This window comes from Aulonocara sp. 'chitande type north' Nkhata Bay, linkage group LG1, assembly GCF_057382095.1.
Source record: "Aulonocara sp. 'chitande type north' Nkhata Bay isolate Kocher_YH1m ecotype deep benthic linkage group LG1, A_spYH_male_GT1.1, whole genome shotgun sequence".
In the NCBI taxonomy this organism is placed as follows: domain Eukaryota; kingdom Metazoa; phylum Chordata; class Actinopteri; order Cichliformes; family Cichlidae; genus Aulonocara; species Aulonocara sp. 'chitande type north' Nkhata Bay.
Genome location: NC_141344.1, coordinates 40,867,301 through 40,893,026, shown reverse-complemented (window position 1 = coordinate 40,893,026; position 25,726 = coordinate 40,867,301). Strand labels below are relative to the sequence as shown.

At 40.9% G+C, this 25,726-nt stretch overlaps 1 protein-coding gene across 2 annotated transcripts in view; it reads left to right on the top strand.

Annotated features, from left to right (window-relative positions):
• cemip (cell migration inducing hyaluronidase 1) overlaps positions 1–25,726 on the top strand; it is a 155,115-nt gene that overhangs the window by 109,164 nt on the left and 20,225 nt on the right. For both annotated transcript variants that reach the window (XM_086296398.1, XM_086296405.1), the window contains exons 15-23: positions 5,236–5,305; positions 5,793–5,921; positions 12,833–12,918; positions 14,957–15,088; positions 15,414–15,449; positions 17,952–18,107; positions 19,867–20,047; positions 20,429–20,644; positions 22,359–22,570. In XM_086296398.1, the coding sequence (XP_086152524.1) occupies positions 5,236–5,305; positions 5,793–5,921; positions 12,833–12,918; positions 14,957–15,088; positions 15,414–15,449; positions 17,952–18,107; positions 19,867–20,047; positions 20,429–20,644; positions 22,359–22,570 (1,218 nt within the window). The remainder of the gene's footprint in view (positions 1–5,235; positions 5,306–5,792; positions 5,922–12,832; positions 12,919–14,956; positions 15,089–15,413; positions 15,450–17,951; positions 18,108–19,866; positions 20,048–20,428; positions 20,645–22,358; positions 22,571–25,726) is intronic.

Here is a 25,726-nt window from a genome sequence, read left to right as displayed (position 1 = left end):
TTGAGTTTTTAACAAGTGTGCCACCATCTTGTCCAAGTATGACTTATGATGTAATTCATTTGGTTGGTTGGTTGGTTGCAGTTACTAGCTGCATCTTGTGTTGGCTGAGTAACGACTGAACCAACTGAAACTAAAACTGAAGAGCAGTCCAAGGGGCTCATTGTTAGATGTGACGTGTTTGTACAAAAACGAGGACAGATGCTCCACTGCTGCACTGGAGAATCCAGAATCACTTATTTTGTAAAGCACTTTAGATTTGATACCACATTTACAGGTAACAACTGTGCTGGTGCCACAGTGCTGAGCTGGTTTGTGTGTGTCAAACAATGACGCATAAACCTCCAGAGATGATAAATATTAAGTAGCAGCTATCCATCCATCCATTATTAGGTATTTTAGTAAAATTATGACCAGATGTTGGACTATAAAAATGCAAGCAGCATGTCTTCACATCACTTCATTTCCATTATGAACAAAACAGAGACATTACGGTTTTTGAATGTAGACTGTTGAGAACTACATGCTCATCCTATCATCAATTCAACGCAATTGTATTTATACAGCGCCAAATCACAACAAGGTGCTTTGTATTGTAAGGTAGACCCACTCAGAATACATAGCAGCTTAGTCCAGGTCACATGACTTTCTATCTCACCACTGTCTCTGCATGACGGGGATGAAAACAGTTACTTAAAACAGTCATTTAGGGCTCAAGTGCTTTCACTGTTTTTGAGCATGTGTGTTTTTATGTGCATGAGTGTGAGTATGCATCGGGCAAAATCATTCATCCAAATCATGCTCTTCAGATTAAACAGTAAGACATGGCACTTGGTTATATAAGCATCAGTGAAGATGCTTCAAGCTTCCTTTTTTGGTTTTTTGATTTTTTAATTCCCAGCAGACCTGTTTTAGCATCAACACACATGAGTGAATGAAAAGCAATTACATTTTTCTACTAAGGTATTTATTTCTACCTCTACATTGTATGGATATGTTTCAGTGTTCTACTGCTGACTCCCACACAGTGACTATTTTTATTTGCTTAGTTTTGATACGAGACCTTCATCAGTTAATAGTTAAGGATAAAACAGGCAGCAACCTTAACACGGTGCAAATGCTGAATTTCAAGAAATTCAAGAAAGTAACAACACAAAAAAATGATCTGAGTTATTAAATATACGTCGAGTCCTGCATGTGTCTTTTGCCTTTCTGTCTTATCTTGTCATCTTCTGTTGATATTCATATTTAACAGTCCTGCCATGTAAATACTGAGATGCTTTGACGTGGCTTTAAAGAGGCCGTTCATGCTGAAAAACCCTTTCAGTTGGAGCAATTCTGCATATAAGTGAAGTGAAAGACTCAGTTATTGAAACTGCTTGATTATTTCAACGATAACGATGGCACAATAAGTTATTAGGTTGAGGGAATAATTGGTTTTCATAGAGGGGTAGGTTTGGATTTTTCCCTTTGTTACGTCGCTATTTAAAAATTGCATTTTGTTTATACTTCAGTTATTTGATGTATGATTAATGGGTAAATTATTTTAAAAAGCAACTTGTGTATATATTGTATATAAAACTTAACAAAACATTCTTTGCAAGTAGTAAGATATTGTTTAACAATGCACTGACAGGCAGTGAGTCACTTACAGTCTTGACAGAGGTGAGTTGAAATCCACTTCCCTCTTTGAAGTAAGAGTGTGGCCAAAAATGAAACTCTGAACTGAAAGCTTAATTCTACAATAAAAAGATAAACATATATTATAGTGGGGCTATTAGACAGAAACAGGAGTGTGCAAGCTGATGAATAAGCTACTATTGTGTGATGACTCAGTCACTGGGTAACAGCCAGTGTTGTGGGCTTTCAGATGGTTCCAGTGGATATCCATAGAGCTGACACGACTGAATAGTAAAGCCACTATTGCATGTTAGTAACTTTTGCCTGTTCTCACATGTAGTTTTTCCTCATTTTATGGTCATGGTCTTTCTATGCTTCACTTTTTCTCCTGCAGATATATTTACTCTTTCCTTTTGTTTAGAATAGCTTCAACATAGAGTTTGAAGAAAAGTAGCTCCACTAATGTTTGTGGATAAGGCTGAAATTCACACTCATTGAGAAAGTGGTTGCTTTGCACCAAGTCAGGAACATGATGACATGCTAGAAAGTTGGTTTGGTGTCCTGTTAAAGTAACTTTAGGTCTGCCTGAGCCAATAGAGTGCTCCACTAAATGCACACTTTAATATCTCATTCATTTGTTTATTACTATTTTCAGCGTGACTGAGGTGACTTTCTTCTTAACTCTGCTCTATGGTAAAATAAGCACCAGCACTAGTATTCCCACTAGTGGGAAGTGATAATGTTTTTCAGTAATTTGGTGATGTTATTAATGCACTGTCAATGTGTGTTATTAATTATAACCATAATAATTTGAAAAAAATCCCAGTTTTGCCATTAAACCTGGACATGATTTCCCTTGATAGAAGCTAACTTGGCTGAAGAATATAGTTTGCTCTCCCTTGAATCATGTTACCATGCCTACAGTAAAAGTGTTTTGGGTTTTTTGCAGACTTCTTATGTAAATGATTCTTTTGCATTGCACTGTTGTTGTATTCATCCTTTTAAGATTTTAAGACTAACTACAAATTCCTATAATGGAGCTGTGCAAGTCACATCATTGTCACACAATTGAGCATGGTGACGTTTAGCTCAGCTCTCAGACCTTCCTCCCTCCCATCACTTGTGACAGAAATCACATCAAGCAGGCTGGAGGGGGGCTAAGCCTTGATTGGGACTGGTTGAGACGTTGATTACATTGAGCTAATATCGTTCTCACCTCAATTGAGCTGCAGCAGGGGGTGATGAGTTGACAAGCGTAAATCATTGTTAAGGCTGCATAATGGAGAGGAGATGTTAACAGATAGGTCAAGTTGAGAACTGTGAAAGAAAGCAAACACACTCTGTTCTTCTGCAAAAGGCAAAAGCAGAGGTGGAGGTCTGTGATCAGTACAATTTGTACATCATGAAACTTGGTGGAAAGGTAGAGCACGGATAATGAGAGAGCTTTCAAATATTCTCATGATATTCCAACCCTGTGACTCCATGATAACTGAACCAGTAGCTCCGTTCATTGATAAAGACGGTGGTTAAAAGCTCTGTGATCATGATATGAGGTGGTGACACAATCTCTGTCCCAATCATTACATGCACCTGCTGGGTGTGTATTGGGTACTTCATGAGGATCATTTTTTGCTAAATAAAGATGAATGACAAGCAAAACTTTCTAGCATGGATATTGAACTACTGGACAAAAGGAGAACCCTGTAAATGTAATGTATGTTTAATGCATCTATTATTCCTCCTTCACCTACTTCATGCTGATGCTGTTCTGGAGCCATTTCCATCTTATGAGAGTTGTGGGTTCGAATCCCAACTGGGGCATCTGCATCCAGTAAGGGTCCCTAGGACCCACCATACTAACAATGAGCGAGAGAAATAGAGGACAGGAGAATAAATCAGCTGTTCTCGACAGAACCATCCAAGGTCTACTCTTAGTGGAACAGCACCACCAAGGCTAGGCTAACTCCATCTCAAGCCTACAACAGGAAGAGCATATGGCAGAAGGATGCAACACATAACGCCAACGCTCAGTGGCTGGTGGACCTTAGAGCAGACCACTGAAATGTCCCTGAACAGGAATTAGTATGAATACCATAGGAGCAAAACACCAGCTACTGGTAGACAGAACAGTCATCTAAGACTGTAAGACCAGGCCCACCAGACTGTGCACTGTCTGGACTCATAACTTGCCCCTCACCTAGATCCTGGAATGCCTAGAACTATACAAGATCAACAGGACCCTAAGAGCCTTCTTCAGGAACTCAGTGTGGATAGGGTGTACAACACTAGAGGCCAACTTCAAGCCCATAGCACAAGTCACCATCAAATGCGGGATCTACCAAGGAAGTCCTCTGCCCCCACTACTATTATGCATAGGCCTGAACCCCCTCAGTGAGATCACTGACAAGACTGGCTGCAGATACTGACTACAGAATGGAGCACTAATGAAGCACATGTATGATATCAAGTTGTATGTCAGGCATGAACGATACATCGATTCACGGATCCACACCACCAGGATCTGCAGCAAGGACATCGGAATGTTGTTCAGATCGAAGAAGTGTAGTCAGATGGTAACAAAGAGAGGGAGGGTAGTCAGAACTGAGCACATCGAACTACCAGAAGGCAACATTGCAGACATCAAGCACAGCTAGAAGTACCTAGGGATCCCACAGGCAAATGGGAACCCCAACCACTCCACCATTTGACCTTCGATCTGAAGAAGCTTCTCGGATGAGAGGTGAAACGTCTTCAAGCAACCTAAAGAAGTCCAGATGCTTTTCTTTCCAAGTTCATTAGAAAATGTGTACTGTAGTTGTCAGGTTTCAGTTAACGGACTCAGGCGCAGACCGGGACTCCTTACAGGATTTACAGATTTTATTTACACAACGACACCAGGTGATGCTATTTACAAAGTGCTGGAGGGAGGGGAGGGGGGTCCAGGGTTCCGGGGTATGTGAGGGAAAAGACGGGAATCTGACGTCCTCCAAAGGCTCTCTCTCTTCACTCCCCACACTGGGGAAACACCATCCACTCACTCGTCCACGGGATGACAGACAGGCAGGGAAAGGTCCGGGATAGATCTGTACACAGAGATTATAGTTAGAGGCGAACAGACGGAACGAACTCACAGATCCTTATTTACAATCTACTGAGCGACTGACGCTGATAACTCAACGATCCAGCGACGAGTGACACAGTGCTGCTGTCTTAAATCGGCCTTGTGATCATCCCGATAGGCAGCAGGTGCGTGGGCCAGGGGCGGGAGCCCATAATGAGCATCGCCCCGGCAGGGGGGAGAGAGAGAGCACATGTTGCCTAATACAGAATCAGCTGGTGAGGCACAGGGACCATGACAGTAGTGACATTTGGACAGTTTCCCTCATTTTGGGAACAGAACATACGTCCTTACTCGTGTAGAGTTTCCTTCTTGTTCTAGCACCCTGCAGGACTGATTTCAGATCCAGACATAGACGTAAATTATGTCCATTTTTGCACATACGACACTCTGACAATTTAGAAGCTATTTTCTCTCCTTCTTCTCCTCTGCATTACTGATTTAAACTATTTATGTGAAATCCAACATTTTTTTTCTTTTACAACAATCTTCTTCTATAGTGCAACTTCCACGTTCTGGATTGCCAACCCTAATAACAACCTCATCAACTGTGCGGCTGCAGGCTCGGAGGTGAGTTGTCACTTTCTCATCTCTCAACCCTTCCCCACCCCTCCTATATCCCCTGTTTCTCCAGGTGGAGCTCTTTCTCATTACCACATTGCCAGGTCAGATTAATGGCTGTATACTTCTATCACCGTCTGGAACAAGCAGACAACAGACGCCCTGCCATACTTTCACTATGATAGAGTGCCAATTATGATCTTACTTTGAGGATTTCACCAGGATCCATTGGGAGGAAGTGTCAATTATCCTCACCAGTATAAGAACTTTTCTCATTTACACACTTGTAAAGAACAATAGCAAAACAGAGGCTGACATGCAAAGTGCAAAACTGATTATGTGGTTATGTTTATGTATAGGAGTCTGCACATGTTTGTGTATGAACAGAAATACAGATAGTTTTTGTTTTACAGATAAAGTAGTTACTCTAAACTAAAACATTTTATCCTAATAGCTCTGTTTGTAACTACATGTCTATTTGTGTGTAAACCCTCAGGAAACAGGCTTCTGGTTCCTTTTCCACCATATGGCGACAGGCCCCTCAAATGGGTCATACTCGCCTGGATATACAGAGCACACACCTATGGGCCAGTTCACCAACAACAGAGCCCATTCCAACTTCAGGGTGAGTCTGAGGATGAACTGCTGTGGGGAGATAAAGAAAGCTGTGATAGGGAATTTGACTAAAAAATGAATAAAAAGTTGGAATTTGTCTCTACTTGTTCAACACATTAAGTAATCAGTTATTTACTGTTGGAAAGAGCAAGCAGGAAGTGAGCTAACGAAAAGAAGTTCAGTCTTCTGCTTGGAGATAAGGTTGAAGTTACTGGGTACTGGCAAAGTCTTTTCTTTCCATGACCATGTAAACTGTGCCTCTATCACAACAACTTCCACAAATCTGGGAAAGGATAAAATCTATAAAAGGATTCTTAAAGACGTAAGTGTTCATCAGTCTACAATAAGATTATAACCAATATTAAAAAAGGGGAAAGTAGAAACCAACTGTGTGTCACGGCTGGGGCAGCAGTCGTGTGGTGTTGTGAAGGAGGACCAAAGTATCAGACAACGGCGGTGATGCGAGTGAGTTTATTTACAGTGAGTGACAATGAACAGAAGTGAGGACAAAATTAAGCGATAACCTAAACTGAGGAAAACTAGAGAACAAACCTGAAATCATACAAACACGGGAAAACGGCACGGAGAATGTCAGGAAAAGAGACACGGAAATACACAGTTACACAGACAGACCGACACCAACTATATACACACACACAAGGTAATCAGGTAATGACACACAGGAGGGAAGCACAGCTGATCCTAATTCACAAGACGACAGGAAGACACAAGCTGACACAGTGATAACAGACACAGACCTTTAAAGACAAAGTCAGGGACACGAACAAAGCACCAGGAGAACGACACAGGAAATAAACCCAGAACTGGAAACCCTGAGAATGAAACCTACATACTAATAAAGATAACCATGAAGAAATTAAACATCAGATGAGCTAATAATAATAAACATAATGCCAAACACAAAACACTGGGTCAATGACACTGATTTCAGGTGATCTGATTGCTTGGATGATTATTTTGTTTACTCCCACTATTATGTATTTAAATGGTTCACTTCACAATCCAAATACACAGTTTTGCAAAACCTATGGCCTCACCCATCCAGATAATTGAAATGAGGTGTTCTTCATTTGACTCATTTGGTGTTTGATTATCAAAGCAGAGCCAATAGCTCTCATTGGTTTCGCAATGACAATCAATAGAGAATTAAACGAATAAGTGATATCGATATTGGAATCAATTCGCATCCCTTATCATACAAAACCCTGTCCCCCCAAAATTTGTAGCAACATGGATTTTGTTTTTGCCCGACAAGTATACTGAAAGTTGAATCTAGCAAACAACACATCAGCTTTTTTTGTTAGACCTCTCTCAGTAATTTACACTAAGTGTGAAAACACTGTTGTTCATTCGTTTGTTCCGAATTGTTCAGGGTAGCTAATTATGGTCAAACATACAGCAGGTCATCAGAAAGTTGGCAGTTTGATCCCCAGCTGCTTTAGTCTGCATGCCAAATATCTTTGGGCAAGATACTAACCCCACGGTGTGATCGTGGCTCACGAGTTGGGAGTTCACCTTGTAATCGGAAGGTTGCCGGTTCGAGCCCCGGCTTGGACAGTCTCAGTTGTTGTGTCCTTGGGCAAGACACTTCACCCGTTGCCTACTGGTGGTGGTCAGAGGGCCCGGTGGCGCCAGTGTCCGGCAGCCTCGCCTCTGTCAGTGCGCCCCAGGGTGGCTGTGGCTACAATGTAGCTGCCATCACCAGTGGGTGGATGACTGGTTGGGGTCCTTAGGGACTAGAAAAGCGCTATATAAATACAGGCCAGGCCATGTTACTCTCCAATGCATCAATCAGACTACAAATGTGTGTAAATGTTAGATAGTAAGCATAGAAGAAAGCTTGTTTGTATGAATGGGAAGTGCTTTGAGTGCTCCAGTAGAGTAGAAAACCACTATATAAGAACCAATCCATTTATGAAAAATGTTTTCTTACTTAAGACTCCACCATGGTAAAAAAAACAAACAATGACAAACTCCCACTCACCTCTGAATCAAACCTGTGACACATGCACAGGCTTATTTTATTTGGTGTTTCAAAGTAAGAGTGGAGAAGAGCTTTGGGCTTAGGACTTATACCTACCCTAGCTTTAACAGTGTTTTGTGGGCCTACTTGATGTAACGTTTTATGTGGTGAATAATAAAGAACATCAGACTAAAGAAAGAAAATTGCTGATCCTATACAAATGTCAGCTTCATTTGTTTCTACTCCTCCATCCTCCTGCCTGTGACCCAGAAAGCAGTCTCAGTAAGCCAGTTCTTTCAGGACAGACCAGAGTTCCAGAGTTTTAATTGTCATATAGTATATAGTTAACTTACTTTGCAATATTTTCTTTCACTTGTCATTTACAAGTGCGTGTAGAACATTTCAAAGAATACAGTCCCTAAGAATATCACAGATAATGCTAAATTCACAGCTCACCAAACATGAACACTTAATGTTAAAAGTGCCGTCATCATCAGTGCTGATGGCCTGTCCTCCCTTAAATGGTGGAATTGGATTGGATCCATTTTTCCACAAAGCCAGCAAAGATACTGATGGTTATACAGTGGTCCCCACTTCAATTCAATTTTATTTACACAGCATCAAATCACAACATCAGTCGCCTCGAGGCGCTTTATATTGTAAGGTAGACCGTACAATAATACATACAGAGAAAACCCCACAATCATATCACCCCCTATGAGCAAGCACTCTGGCAACAGTGGGAAGGAAAAACTCCCTTTTAACAGGAAGAAACCTCCAGCAGAACCAGGCTCAGAGAGGGGCGGGGCCATCTGCAGCGACCGGTAACTTAGTCACAGTGATAGTGTGAACACACTTTTGTGCAAGAACTGAGAAATGGTCAAACTGTTAGAAAAAAAGAGAGATAGTTGGAAAAAGTCAAGATAACAGAAACGGAGGAAAGCAAGCCAGATGAGTGGAATGAGATTGGTGGTGAGATAGGACCGAGTTTGGAGTTACCTGTGGCTCCTAACACAGCACAGCTGGAGCAGAGAGAGATTTATGAGGCACCACTGAAAGGGAAGCGCTGTTGTTATTGCCTTACTTTCTCAAGCCCTACAGTGATTTCTTTCCTGTTCCATCTCACTCTCTCGTTCCCTTCTGCACTTTTAATTTGGATCATCCTAACAGGAGCATAAATCATGTGAGGTTGGTGTGAGAGAAAAGGTTGTTTCAGGGCTGCTGGTTGAGTGTTCAACAGCAACACAATGGCAGTGTCTTTGTTTAGAAGCAGCACACTGCCATTAGGATACTTTTATTGTTGTGATACTTTTTATTTTATTTAAGAAAATGCTACAGAAGGCTGGATTAGAAATTGGGAAGCATGTAGGGTTATTCTTTGCTTGATTTAGGAAAGTTTCAATAAATGTTTCTTATCAGATGATTGGATTTAAAGCTTCGTTAAGTGAGATATGGGAACATTTCATGCAGTGTATTTATCCTTTATTTAAATGTTTCCCAGTTCTCTGTAACTGTATTTTTTCATAGTTTTACTTGCCTCCTAAATCTATGGTGATTGATTTGAAAATCTGCAGCTCTTTTCAGGCTTTAGGGGCATGACTGTGATGATGACTGGTCTTATATCAGCAGAGACAGATGCATGCCAACCAAAAGCAAGTCTCAACAGTGTTAACAGTGTAATGTTACTTCAGCAAAGCAAACAGGAATCAGTCAGCTGAGGCTTCACCTTGAAACTTGATAAACTAGTGTTATAAAACAGAAGGAATTATAAATAACACCTCACTTCACCTAAAGGCCTGTCACCTTTTTCAGTCCAACAGAAACCTTTGTCACTGTTTGAGATAATATGACACTCATAGCCCGGCTCTCACTCTATAGTCTTCATCCCTATTTTCTTCCTGTATGTAATGTCTAAAACAATTTATAAAGTAAAATTGATTTCATTTATTTATTGATTGATTTTTATCTCTGTGCCCCTCACATGTATATCCCCAATTTGCTGCTGCTCACTAAATTTACATGATGTCATGGTAAGGTTAGCAGAATTTATGAAGAGCAGTCTAGTGACACTGGTGACACTGGTATACAAGTGGCTTGATTAACAGGAAGAGATGTTTTATTATATTTTAATGGGGCGATCATGGCTCAAGAGTTGGGAGTTCGCCTTGTAATCGGAAGGTTGCTGGTTCGAGCCCCGGCTTGGACAGTCTCGGTCGTTGTGTCCTTGGGCAAGACACTTCACCCGTTGCCTACTGGTGGTGGTCAGAGGGCCCGGTGGCGCCAGTGTCCGGCAGCCTCCCCTCGCCTCTGTCAGTGCGCCCCAGGGTGGCTGTGGCTACAATGTAGCTCCCATCACCAGTGTGTGAATGTGTGCGTGAATGGGTGGATGACTGGATGTGTAAAGCACTTTGGGGTCCTTAGGGACTAGTAAAGCGTTATACAAATACAGGCCATTTACCATTTTAGACACGTTGGAGTGTATAAAAAATATGGATGTAGTCAGTGGCATGTTGAGGAGCTAAGACTTATCATCCTGATGCTAACAAACCTGTATAACTAAGAAGTAAGCTAAGAAAGGAGTTAATAATGAAAACTGTTCCAAAAGGAAACAAGTACACAAACGTGGGCAGACCCAGCACACAGCTGCAGGCTTCAGCTGCCTGTCAGCCACAGCAGGCACACTTCTAAGTTAAGACTGATTACAACCCAGAGTTGTCACTTACTATGCAGTTGCTATCCTCAAGCACGACCTCAACAAGTTTGAGGTCTTCCACTGTTTGCATCAGGTTATCAGAGTGTCCCTCCTCGACCATCTTACCAACAGCACAAAACGTAGTCAATGTCACCAGCAACCCTCGATGGAAGAGCTGATCCAGAAGAAACGACTGCAATCTGGTTTGGACACGTCTGTTGCATGAGCAACCATCGCCTCCGATATCGACTTCTGCTGCATCACCTCTCCGCCCGCTGAAGAATCAAGCATCCAAGAAGACTTGGATCAAGCAAATTGATGACGATCTTAAAAAACGACATCTAACCCTGGAGCAAGCAAAGGTCAAGGCCAAAGATCGCAAGGCCGGGAAGTGGATCGCTGACCAAGATGGAAACCCTACGGCACCCACGGCAACGTATTCGCTTCGTTGACGACCTCCCCTGTCGACTGTCAGCTAGGAACAAACGAAGACAAGAAAAGATGTTGAAATGAAAGACTAAAGTGTTTTTTGTAGCATGCTATAAAATATTTTAACTCTACTATAAAGTCGAGCGTTTTAACGAAAACACAAATGTTCCAGAACCTGCAGTTCCTTAAGGTTAGAAAGGGAATCCCTATAGACTCCCTTTTAGATCCAACACAGGTTTTTGGAACATTTGGGTTTTCACTGCCACCTGACATCTACAATTATTAAATGCCACGGAAAGTAATGCAGGTCAAGTTAATGGTCAGCTTTTTAAAAAACCTATGAAATATGTTGGGGCCAAAAGAGTTAACAGAGTTTTTACTAAAAGGGATTATACGAGCTAGCAGCTGTTGCTGGTTTACTGCGAATTACGACCTGATGCTGGGCTGCTCAACATGTGTCTGGAAAAGGGTGCAAAGAAGAAGTCTTCTGCTACTGAGCCTGATTTATTGCTTGAAGAAGCCAATAAAAATGTTTCATAACATTCATGCATTTCTCCTGCAGCTAAGGGAGGGAAACAGGACGAAGGTAGTGGTTTCAACTCAAAATTCATTTGCTGAATAAAAATTGTACCTTCAGTTGGAAACTTGTTGACAGTATATATATTTTTATTTATTATACTTTTGACATTTTTCCAAATAATGACAAGAGTTACATGCAAAATTAACCACAAACCATTTGTTAAATCAGCGCTAAACCAATTAATTTACCCAGGGGGCCTGTCAATTCTTCTCAATATTAATTTGATCTCTTTATAAACTGCTACTGGTAAGAGTTGATATTACAATTATGGAAAATGTGAAATAGGTGTAGTACCAGCATTTTATCACTGTTTAATCAATATTTCTAAAACTGTTTTTGCAATATTTTAAAGATGTAGAACTGTTATACTAAGTGCTGTTGCTTTTTTACTTATCTGCAGTTTTTAAGTTCTTTTTTCTTTTTCACTGAGAGAAATCTGGTCTGTTTTGGGCTTGAACAAGCAGATTAAAGTCACGTTCATCTGAGGCGGAAATGCATGAGACAGTGGACATCGTCACTGACACAGAATCTGCACCTGGATTTGTTAAACTTCACCCCTGAGAATGCTTGTTCGCTTATAAAGGTAGCTCCAAAGAGAGCCAACATCTTCACATGTCTGCTCATGTGTGGAAACTTCTCCCCTTTGAGAGACAAATAAAAATCCAACTGTAACATCGACTTAAAGTTCTGCTGGTACCTCTTTTGTATAAAGATGAGTAACCATGCTGCTCTGGTCCTTGACTAAGTAGGAAAACATGAAAACTGTCCTCTTTGTTTTTAAACTGAAGCTCCAGATTTCCCATAATGCCCACAGTCCATCTTGGTTTACCTGGAGAGGGGCGTTTTCAAATCCTTCATTTTTTTCAAGGCGTGTTAGAGCACCACCAAATACTCTTTGATAAACTCTAAATCAGTCAAAGGCTTATTGGTTTTTGTAATGTTGTGGGAAATCACAAAGTTGGTCTTGACTGCTCTGTCCCTGGATGTGTAAACTTTGTGAAAAAGCCCTTTTGCTAGTCTCAAGTCTATTCCTGCTCTGCATCAGTCGGGTTCTTGGATTCCTTCATGTGTTTCGTCTCATAATGGTGATAATCTTTGAATAATCCTTGAACACAGCGATCTGCTCTCCAAGCACACGGCTTTACCTCTCGCATAAATAAATAAAGTCCATGTCTTTTTAAAAATTCTACATACAGGGCAAACAAACTCACAATTTCTGTTGTCTTTTTATTTTAGGCTGGAATGATCCTTGATAATGGAGTTAAGACGACCCAGGCAAACAACAAGGACAAGAGACCCTTCCTGTCTCTGATAGGAGCCAGGTCAGACCCTGTAACAAACACCCTGCATGAGAAATCACATCCCACCCAGTGTGATTCAGTGTGATGAGTTTAGTCTGTAATGATGACATTTCCTGTTAATGTTTTCGTGAGCACTGGGTGTGCTCTTTTTCATATTGTCAGTGCACAGGCCAATTAAATGGGCAGAAAAACTTTTTACTGGAGAAAGAAAGTGTAGATCTGTCAGTGCAATGAAGGTTTTTGTGTTATTAATCATTAATAAGATAAAGATGCTGTCAAGTAATAAAAGATACTAGTCGCACACATATGGCTATCTGGTAAAAATAAATAAATAAAATTAAAAATTATTAATTTACTCAAAGACTGGTTTGATCCCAGTCTGCTCCAGTCTGCATGCCAAATGCCTTGGGCAAGATACTAACCCCATGTTGCTCTCCGATGAATGCATGTGATTATTGGACAGGAAGCACTTAGAAAAAAGTGCTTGTGCAAATGGGTGAATGTACAAGTTGTGTAAAGTGCTTTGAGTGCTCAGATAGAAAAGCACTGTATAAGAACCAGTCCGTTTACTACTTACCATCCCGTTTGTTGAACTGCTCTTTTACTCTTGTGGATTAAAATTATGTGCCAAATGATAGTTTAAATTACCCAGCATTCTTGGAGTCCATAGGTGGGGTTCTCGAGGTTGCTCCACCTGGAGACTCATGTGGGATGACTCATCCATCACTGGGGGTGAGATCTGTCACATAGAGATCTTGGACAGTGCCTCTGGATTGGCAGACTGGGGTGGTTGTTTCCATGTTGAAGAAGTAGGACCGGAGAGTGTGCTCCAACTGTAAGATGATCACACTCCTCATCCTCCCCGGCAAAGTCTTCGCCAAGGTGCTAGAAATAAGACTCTTACCATTAGTCGAAGCTTGGATGCAGGAGGAACAATACACTTTTCATCCTGGTCATGAAACACTGGACCAGCTCTTTATCTTCTCAAGAATATTTGATGGTGGGTGGGAGTAGGCCTAACTGGTCTACATGTGATTTGTGGACTTGGATATTTGACCACATCCCTCTGGGTATTCTGTGTGAGGTGCTTTGGGAGTATGGGGCTGCTATGAGCGTTCAGTCCTTGAACAAGCACTGCGAGAGCTTGGTCCACATCGACGGCAATAAGGCTGACTAATTCCCAGTGGGTGTTGACCATGCCGGGACTGCCCTTTGTCAGCGATTCTGAGCATAATTTTTAGAATTTTTTCAATTCAGTGATGACAGAGGGTGTAGTCAAGTGGCAGAAGGCTTCCACTTTGGTGGTCTCAGACTGTTGTCTCAGCTTTTTGCAGATGATGTGGTTCTTCTGGTTTCACCAGGTGGAGGCCTCCTGCTCACATTAGAGTGGTTCGCATCTGAGTGTAAAGCAATGGTAATGAGAATTAACACTTCCAAGACTGAAGCCATGTTCCTTAGCCGGAAACGGCTGGAGCGCCCAGGTCAGGAACAAGTTGCTGCCCCAAGTGGAGGAGTTTAAGTGTCTCAGTGTCTTGTTCACAAGTGCGGAGACAGGGGAGCGGACGGACGGATTGTTGCTGCAACTGCAGTGATGCGGGCGCTGCACTGGTCTGTCATGGTGAAGAGAGAGCTGAGTATTTAAACGAAGCTCTCGATTTACCAGATCGATGTCCCTACCCTCACCTATGGTCACGAGCTACTCCTCCACATAGATGCATCTTGGGCGCCTCCTGAGTTCGGTCTTCTGGGCATGTCCCACCAGGAGGAGGCCCCAGGGCAGACGCAGGACACGTTGGAGAAACTGTATTTCTCAACTGGCCTGGGAATACCTCAGTGTTCCCCCAGATAAGATGTTGGAGGTGGCTAGGGAGAGGGACGTCTGGGCTTCAATGCTGTGGCTGCTGCCCAAGCAACCTGGCCCCAGATAAGCAAAAGAAAATGGATGGATGGATGAATGACCATTTAAAAAGCTACAACATTACAGTTTATATAAATTGCTCCTTTGCAGCCTTGAAAAATATTGTTAAATATTAGCACTGTATGTCCTTCTGTTGTTTAGGTATGGCCCCCATCAGGATTCTGACCCGTTCAAACCTAGAGTCCCAGCTCTCATCCATCACTTCACTGCCTATAAGAACCAGTACCATGGAGCTTGGCTGAGAGGAGGGGATGTGTGGTTAGATGACTGCCAGTGAGTGATACACACACTGAGTGATTTTACTTGTTTATTTTACTTGTCACCCAAGTAAAATAAACAAGTGAATAAGTAAAGCTGATCAACTTCTAGTGCAAGTGAATGTCACTGAAAGTGATGCATGTCGAACAAAGCAAGTGTTTTTTCTGCACGTTCACTCCCATCTAACAATAACTTGCTATCTGCTTTAGTCTCTTAGTGTGTGTGTGTGTGTGTGTGTGTGTGTGTGTGTGTGTGTGTGTGTGTGTGTGTGTATCCATGGGAACATCACATTGTTCCTGTGTTTCTGTGCTTCTAATGATAATATTCCTTTTTTCGGTAGATTTGCTGATAATGGCATTGGCCTCACTTTAGCAAGGTAAGACTCCCCCTTTATTAAATCATGTTAGAAATAAAAGGGCTGTTGTATGCGTTTATTGTTCTCCTGCTCACTTTCTCTCTCTCTCTCTGCCTAATTGGAAAATGCCTTATATGGAGTCTCCTCAGGATCCTGTTAGAAAAGGCGTGCTCTGATGCAGAGTGAGAAGTAGCTTAGGAGTGTGATGGCAAGAATTGACAAAACGTTTTCTCCTGACAGGAGACATTATCAATACTAACCTAATACCTAAATTTGCAAATACCTAAGGCTCAGCCTTCTATCCATACTAAATCAGTGTTTGTGCCCCCCCCACACACACACACACACACACACAGACACAAAGGACAAAAACTTTTTTTTTGAGCATGCAATTTATTGAAAACAACTTAAGATGTGAAAACCACCACCTTAGTACCACTCACAGAGATTTGGGGAATGGTTGCAATCACAGCATTGTATGATGGTGAAAGATGTGTCGTTAGGCCCCCTCCTCAGACTTTTCACATAAATTGACCATTGACCAAGCCTGCAGTCAGCTGAAAGTGAAGAAGTGACTCGGCTGAGTGATGAAACGTTTCTCCCACTGAAAACACTACGTCCAGATGAACAGAATCAGCTTTTTAGGGAGACTTAAATATAACCTAAAAAGAAACTCCATGTTTAATACAGAAACATTTTGATGCACATGCTGTTTTTTTGCAAATTTGCACTATTATATTTATTTTCGTTTTTCCTGCAGTGTTTAAAAATTGGTGTATTTCAAAAATAAAACTATGAAGACACTCAAAATAAATTTCCTGTGGTAGGAAACTATTTTGTGCAACTTTTTTGTATTTACAGTTTTGAGGGATAAACCTCTTAAATTTCTCTAACTAGAAATATATGTTAAAAAAAACAAAAATGATTTAAAATTTTGTTATAGTTTATTGCACTTTTTTGCAATTTATGTAACTGCTATGCACTTAATGCAGACATATTATTAAAATCTGGGCTATAACAGTTGTATTGATGGCAGCTTGAAATGCTCCCAAAAATGGCACTACAGCATGTAAAAATATAATATAAGCTCTGGTGGACTTGGTAGGTCTTAAAGGGTTAATGGATACCAGAATTTCCTGTTGTTATATAACTCACAGCTGTGGTGAGAAGTTTACATGCACGCATCATGGGCATGAATGTCAGGGTAATTTTAGGCTTTTAATTATGTCTCTGAACTTTTCTATTTCAAGGGTGTAGCATACATTAATGACTTAAAAACAACACCAAGAATTGGGTGCATAAGTTTGAATTGAATTTTGATGTTCCCAAATCCACACAGTCGTGTGTGGATTTGGGAACTAACAAGTCGTGCTGAAGTTCTACAATGTCTTTTAAGTTTACAAGGCTTATTAACTCCTGGTTAGTGAATATGATTGACAACAGCTGGTAGTTTCTCTTCCCAGGACAATAGGAAAGTCTAAGAGCTCAACAGAAGTTTGATTGAAAAGTTCTCTTGGAGCCATTTCTAAGCAACTGCAGATTCTGAGATCATCAGTTCAAATAACTGCACACGAGTACAGTTGTGTCAATGTGTCAAAACTTTGCCTGGCTCTGTAAGAAGACCCAAACTGTCACCCAGAGACGAGAGGAAATCGGTTTGGATGTTCAGGAACAACCCAGGAACCAAAAGGGCTCAAGCTCGCAATGAGCTGGAAACTGCAGGAACACTATCGTCACTGTCTACAGTGAAGCACGTTTACATTGCCATGGACTGAGAGGGTGCTGACCAAGAGAGATGCTTCTGCTCCAAATTCAGCATTTTTAAGCTCAACAGGAAAGTGATTTTAAATATACATCAAAACTGGTTTTGGAGTGGATAAAGCAGGCTAACATTAAGGCCTTCCCAAATCCCCAACATCAGCCATGTTGGGGATTTGTGGACTATACTTAGAATCCAGCTCTATGATCATTCAACCCTTGAAAAGGAACAATTCAAACCAGAAATCCTAAAATGACCCTGACATGAGTGTATGTAAACTTCTGACCACAACTACAGGCAGATGTTAGATAGGCAGGTGCCCTTGAGAGACGCTGCTTGCAAATGATTTCTTCTGTTTCTGGTGAACATATTGCTACATGTTACCTTGGTTGCCGGTTAGCTTGTATATAGCAGCTAAGCTAAAATGTTTGGAAAAGCACACACTGTTACATTTTAATTTGTTATAAATAACAACTATTCTTTTTATCTTTTGTGAACCAACTCATATATTCTTACTGTGCTGCACAAGGATTGCTTAATAACCGATGCATAAACTCTGCAATTATAATAGCAGAGTGTAACCAAGATGTTAGTGTGTAGCTTCTGACACGCATTTAAATCACAGTGATGTGCTTTTCCATTGTTTTTTAGCTTTGGCATGTTGTATTGTATATTTTCAGGGCCTTGGATGTTTAAGTTTTACATAATCAACAACAGAAAACAGATTTTAACTACATGACTTTACTCACAATGTCTGTGTGCAGTGGAGGCACATTTCCAGAAGATGACGGCTCTCATCAGCAGGTGAAGAATTCACTTTTTGTGGGTGAAAGTGACAATCGTGGTATGCCTTTCCCAGACAAGAGGATTTGGGGCCCTGGGGGTCCTGACCTTACTGACAGGACCCTGCCACGTGGCATGTAAGTGGTGATTACAGCTAATTTTATTTTTGTTTTTAAGCTCACAAACTCTCTTCTCAATAGTGGTGTTTCAGAAGTTTTATTTTTAGTTTTTTTACTCTTAGCAACTGATAAAAAAAAACTCTGTTTGAAAAGCAAAATGTACATTTAATAATTGCTTTAAAAACACAGATATTGTGGTTTTTTATGTTTACACTGTCACTATGTCGTGGTAAGGTTGATTTACTTCACTATGCTTATAATATTCTGTTCACATCAGTTTTATTTATTACAAGGTCACAACTGTATTTTTTACAATGTTTTTCAAATTGTATTATGACACCATTTATGAAGCACTTGGTGACAGTGGGGAGGAAGAACTCCCTTTTAACAAGAAGAGAGTACAGAAGCAGGTCCAGGCAGCCTTCTGCTATGACTGGGCGGAGGGGAAGGGAAAAGACGAGACAAAAGAAGGAGTAAAGACAAATGAGGAAAAACACAAACTATGGGAGAGAGAAAACTTGAGTCTGTCGGTCTTCTGAACCCAAAAGGAGCTATTTCCTCGTGAGCAAGTCCTGATAGCCTCCCGTGTTTACTTTGAGGACTTCAGCCTTCACCCACAGAGCATAATGCTGTATTAAAATCATACTAACATATGAGGTCTTCAAGATGGAACCGTGTCATTTAAGACTTTATTTCTGAAAAGTATTTTAATTCCATGTTTCTATTTAACAGGGAACCAATCACAAGAAACTAATGTGGGAGAAAGTGGTCTCTCTTTGTAATTCTAATCAGTACCATTGCAGCAGCATTTGAATGCTTTCCAGGTAGCTTTTAACTGCATGATAATTATAGGGATCATAAAAATTTGCAGTAGTCCAGACTCAAAGTAACAAATGCATGGACTAGTTTTTCTGCGTCAGTAATGACTCTGGAACTACTCGGTTCATAAGAACCTGTTTTGCAAAAACAAAGTATGTGTGGCCATTGCAGTTAACACCTTATTTGACTGCACTTTTTTAGTCTGTGTCAAATAACAGTTTGATCGAGGCTGGCATGTGTGAGAGCCAGATTTGTATGCTCAGAAATCAGTCCCGTGCTCTGGCCACCTGGGCAGTGTACAAAAAGAACGTCTCACCAGTGGTATTATTAGAGATCCCTTTATTGGAAAAATGAATATAATTGAAACCACTTCTGCCTTAATCTGCAGTTCAGACTAACATTCTCTGACACTATTGCGCTCTCATGTTCTGCATTGCTGACCACTTCTTGAGAGCTGCTGTAAAGAAAAGCTTTTTAGTGACACCCACAGCGGGGAGTCATTTGTGGACATTTTTTTTCATCAAAATGTGTACTTGATGCATCCTTTTTAAATGCAAGTTAATAACAGAACGTCCTCAAAAAATCTACACAACAAGAATTAGTATAACAAAAGAGTACGTTCTGATTAAAGTTCTCCCACAGAGCCAGTTAATAACATGTTTCACCAAAGACTTGCTGACATGCTGGTTACTCTTTATTTTTGTGTAGTACTTTCTCTTGTAGTTAGCTAACACACAACATCTTTGATGATGTTGACTACATGTGTCATACAGCCATGCATTTTGCTGCACATGAAAATAAAACTAGCCTTTATAGCTCCTTGAAGGCTTGTCTCAAAGAAACACATTGTGCTGTAGTTGCGCGTCTCTTTTCAGTTCAGTGACTTTCTGAAGCTTCTGTTCCCGTGTATGTAGAGCCAAACATCAATGACGACGTTTGTGCATCTGTGTTTGAGCAGTGATTTTCCAATCCGAGGCATGCAGATCTACGATGGGCCGATCAATGTACAGAACTGTACATTTAGGAAATACACGGCACTAAACGGAAGGCACACCAGCGCCTTTGGCTTCAGGCTCAACAACTCGTGGCAGAGCTGCCCCAACAATAATGTCACCAACATCACCTTTGACCATGTACCTGTGAGTCCACTTCTGTGTGAAATACACAAAACCAGAGACACTGGTTTAACACGTTTTTACAAACTTGAATCTTTGCTTCATTTGGAAGAAAAACCGACAACTGTAGCTTTACACAAAAGCATTTTAAAATACTCTTGTTATTTGAAAACTGTATTCCAGTTCCATTGTCCTGTATGTTCCACTTTTGTAGATTATCAGATCGACTGAATAATTCTGGATATTTCTCAGCTAAATGTCAAATATATTCAAATATAGAGCCATGTTTTAAATGTTGAAAATAAAGAAACACTGAACACATTTGGAATATTGAATGTGAATGATGCGTAGCACCACAGAAAGCCACAGTAAATGGCTCTAGACTAATGCATCCCTCTCTTATAGATTACATCTCGGGTATTTTTTGGGGAGCCGGGTCCCTGGTTCAGTAAAATGCAGATGGACGGGGACAAGACGACCATCTTCCATGATATTGATGGATCGGTCAGTGAGTATCCCGGAGCTTTCCTGGTTAAAGAAGACAACTGGCTGCTTCGTCACCCTGACTGCATTGATGTGCCTGACTGGAAGGGTGCTATCTGCAGTGGGCACTATGCACAGGTGGGTCAGCAGGTGTCACACCCGATTCCTCATTCATTCATCTTCATATATCAGTCTTCACAAACACAAATGTCATTTCTGCTTGATTGTGTGCATTTTCATTTATATCAGCCCGTGAAACTTGTTTGTTGGGGTATCTGAAAACTCTTGAAAAAAAAGAGTCAGAAGGGATAAGAATAAAGTGCTGTTTCAAGTCCTTCTTAACACCAGTTATTTTCTGATGTTCTGAATATGTTTTGGGAAATGTCTGCTTCTTTGTGCAATAAAGCCAACAAATACACAATGGATTTTGCATTCCCTCACAATGAGCCTCGATCACAAACAGTCTTTGTGTGCAAAGCTGTATTTGTTTATACTCCACAACACAAATAGTCAGGTGTTGACTTCTCATAATTATAATTAATTATAATTAAATGCTAGCTGAAAAAGAGTGAAGGGCATAAGTTGACCTCACTTGTCATTCAGCCTCCTCAGCGATTCCATCACCTCCCGCTTTGTATGCACAGGCAGAACATCTGGGATCCTGGAGCATGTTGGAGGCCAAAAGGTGTTCCAAACAGGGCCCACTAGCATGCATATACTTCCTGGTTCACACCAATGCCCCAAATGTAAAGGAGTTCAATAACCTTCTGGCTAGAAAAAGGACAGTCCAATGTAAAATGTTTTCTTTAGCCTAGGTGGGAGGTCATGTTAGGCAGGCCACCTAGGTTAAAGGAAACATAGTACTTAAACTGACAAACCTCCCAAACTGCACATGGGTTGGACATAACGCCAGCAACCTCATTGTGTAAAAAAAGAAGCCAAGCCACAGAAAGCTTTACCCTTACATTAAACTGGGCCCAGAAGGGAATGTACACCAGCCACCAGCCCGGACCAACGAGGAGCAGGAGCTTCGACAGCTGGACAGTTGACTGGTGGCAGTCAAACCCAGTGGGACACAAAATCACAAGGACAGACCTTCTTACACTAAAATGCACCATGACCACACTCTAGCACCTTTCTCCCTTTTTAGTGACTAATGACAACCTGTTTTAGAAAGGTTGTCATTAGTCACTAAACCAGAGGCACTTCAGTTCTTAGCCAGGATTCAAATACATGTATTACTTCAGTGGGTGTGTGCCTGATGTCTTGGTGTGGTATCTTTCCTGGGGGGCTCATCATAGCAACAACAACTAGTGACTCATGCCACTGCACACCACCAAGGTCAACTTCATCTCCTTCATATTAAATCGAACCAACCAGCTGCACAAGCGTCAACCTCACGCTTCTGGGCATTTTAAGTAAATGTGATTCAATTAGCTGACACCTATATTGCAGTAGCACAAGCAAAGCAAAGTGAACCAATGTCATGACTTCCCATCTTTCAAAGTGAATTAGAGGCTAGTGTTGAATCTGGATCCATATCTGTGTGCATCATGTACAGGTATTCAGTGTATGAACAAACATAGTGACCTGTACCAATTCACAACAGTCACCTCACAGCACTTTATATTGTAAAGTAGAGACGCCACAATGAGGGTGTCGGGTTTACAATACAGAGCACCGAACATGTATAGAGTGAACAAAGTGGTTGGAAGAGAAAGGATTGTCACAGAGTGAAGTCAGAGTGGCTATACTAATTGAATAACTAAAACGTGATACTTCTACTAAATCAGGTACTTCTATGATTTTATATATTATTATATGCAATGCATTCTTTTCTTTTTTTTTTCAGATCTATGTTCAAACACGAAATCCTGCCAACCTTAACATGCAGATAGTGAGGGATGAATACCCTGATCGACCCCTAACACTTGAAGGCGCCCTGGACAAGCGGAAAGTTTACCAGCAGTTCCAGCCAGTGGTCACCCTGGCCAAAGGCTACACCATCCACTGGGACCAGGCGGCACCTGCTGAGGTCACCATCTGGCTCATCAACTTCAACAAGTCAGTGAATAAACTTAGAAACATTTTTTTACTCAAAGCACGTTAACAGCACCAGTGTCTGTACTGTTGGACCATTGTACCACACACACTGTGTGAGGTTGGTCATTAAACACTTTGTATATAAATAGAAAGATTTGAAATTCTATCCTGGGAGCCAATTAAGAGAAGCTAACATGGTTCTTCAGTCTTTTCAATTTCCTTTGAATACTTACCCTTGTGCTATTGGGTGTCCTGGTCTGATGGAAGTATAATGGTAGGTTATTTTTTCACAGACTTTTCATAAATTTGGTTCCTCATAATAGCAGTAGAGCTCAACATAGCGCCATCCTGACAAAGTTTAAGTGTGTCTAATCCAGTAACTTTAGTCTTAGTTTAGAAGTATAAAAGGACTGGATGTTACAGTCCCCGATGATGCATTGCTTCAAATGGAGAAAGTCTCGAGGGACGGCTGCTGTGAGAAAGCAGCCCAGAAGCTTTACCATCGGAACACATCATCAGTTGTGTGCCTCGACTTCACAGGGTATTTCAGCCTCTACGGTGCATAACGTCACATGATGTTTTGGTATCTGCTATGTATTATTATTATTTTCACTGGTTAGTTCTGAGTTCATTCTTATTACGTCTCTGAGTTTACTTGTGATCAGTTCAGTTATTTGTTTTTTATGTTCCCCTTGTGTCTTTGTCCTCTGTGCCCCTCTGTGCGTTTGATCCTCATGTCTGAGTTTTACAACATTTAGTTCCCATGTTCCCCTCCTCGTGACTATTCCAGGCCCCCCCTGTCTGTCATGTTTGCATTTGGGTCCTCACGTAAAAAGAATCCAAACAATCTGCCTCCGCATATCGTGGCACAAGTCAAGCACAGTTGTTTTAACTAAACGTTAAATAAAGATAAATTGATCAAATCTTTGGCTGAAGCTGGAGGAAATAGTTGAGAGAACTATGTAAGACTGCAGTTCTGCGTCTGTTTCCATGCCTAAGAATTTTTATGTAGCTTATCCGTCCAGCTACACTTTCTGAAGCAGCATGGACGTCCTCTCTAATAAGACCAGGATTTCATGGTTTTCTGGACACCACTGTGAGAGACAGCAAGGACTGCATGTGCCATCAGTTCTTCTGCACATTGTACAGCTCAGCCGTTCCACACAGAGTTCAGGTTTATATGGTTGAATAGTTTGTAATAATGCAGCTCTCCTCTAGATAAACCCTGAGCTCCACCTGACTCCTAATCCTCAGAACCCTCTGCACCGGTGCTTAGTGATTTCTATCATAAGAGCTATTTCTTATATTAAAAGTATATTGATTTATTTATTTTCCCTCGCTGTTTTTAGAGTGTGAAACTTGAGCTCACACTGGATTTTTGAGCCACTGAATCTCAGCAGAATGCTGGTTTTTACTGAAGTGAACCAGCTGCCTCGTTGTATATAAATCACAGTGCATTGTTAGATCATCCTGCAATTGTGACATGAAAATAAATTTCCTCACTTAGTAAATCTGTCCCATAGCATATAAATTAGATCCATCTTGTTTTCTTGTATTTTACTGTTGTTGATCAAAAGTAGTTCCTCCTCCCTGACTGCCGTAAAATTCCCTCAGTCCGTCACTTATCCCAGCTGACCTCAAGTAAGAATGAATCTTAAAAACAAGGACATTGCTGGTGAAAGCTGAATATACGGAACATTAACATTAATGTAGATCATAATCTTGAGCTCACATGGTGTTCTTCAGCTCTTATTACAACAAGTTCAGCTGTGAGTTTAACAAACTGTTGTTAAATCTATCAGGACGTTTTGGATGAACGTGCAGTTACAGTGAACATTTCCATCATCTGCTTTGTTTATTATGTCGATTGTTTTCATAATTGGTTGGATGGTCCATCACGATGACTTATTAGACGGGATGTTTTTTCCTCCCAGTGGACCCAGGATGGTCCAGTGTATCCTATGATAAGGAAGCAATAAAGGAAGCACTGAAGCCCCCTTTCCTTTCCTGTTTCCAGTTTAAAGGGGGTTTATTGTCATTTCCTGTTCCAGTTCTTCAAATCTTCAAACAAATTTGGAGAATTGGAAGAATTGGAAGAATTATCTGTGTGGTGGCCATAAGGCCACCACACAGATAATTCCAGGTCTGTCAGTTAGGAAACTTCCTAAGCAAAATGGACTGTTGGAATGTAGGTAGGTGTCAGGCTACTGTGGTGAGTCGACCCTTGACCTTAGCACAGAAAGATGAAACAGTTTTAAAGTAATTGGGAACATGATGGGAGTTTATTGAACACATGGATTCTGCTTTGAAACTAGAGTCTATATTTAGAGGATTTCTGTTATTAATTTGAATGAAATGGAGCCCATCAGCCCCTTCACCTCTCAACATTCTTTCCAACGATTCGCTGCAAAAATAGGAAAAGTTTCTTTTTGAGCTTTGGCCTCTCTTCAGCTGGCTTTCATGGTGCGGCCCTGAGCTATTTAAACTGCATGAAGTCTGTTTGTTATTTCAAGCTTGTCAGTTAATCCCTGATGGCCTGAATCAAAACATGACAGAACTAATACGAATCATTTTCACTGATTGTGCAAAGAACAATGGCTCCATCTACAGCTCATTGTGGTGTTTAGCAAGTGAGGCAAACTTCTGTAAAAAGAAGCGAACCACATCTTGTTCCTGTTTTGAGAGTAAACTGACGAGTTTAATTATGTTTTTGTCTGACTTTCATATAATGACACAGTTTTCGTTTGTTTGTTTTAAAAAATATTGACAAAAAATCTTGTAGAAGATTCATTTTGAAGAAGCTTTTGAGTTAAAGAGATCTGATTTGAGTCAGTTTATATGGCAGGTTTTATTTCACGTAATATTTGACCTTATTTAGTGTTTTTTCATGTATTTAGTCTTTAAGTAGAGCTGGCACCTTTCAGCAGACCACTAAGGGGAACTGATGATTGATAAACAGCATGCGTGGCTTTGTGAAGTCAGATCCTGAATAGTTAAGCTGAGCAGCTGACAGAAGAGTCATTAAGGTAATCAGAACGTTTTGCAATGTAAATGCAAATAACATGCATTCTGTATGCTGCACACAAATGACTGAGAATCAGCCCCATGCCACAGTGTATAAATTAAACACTTTGATTTTTGAATACTAATGCATATCTGTGATAGACTGGTGAGTCT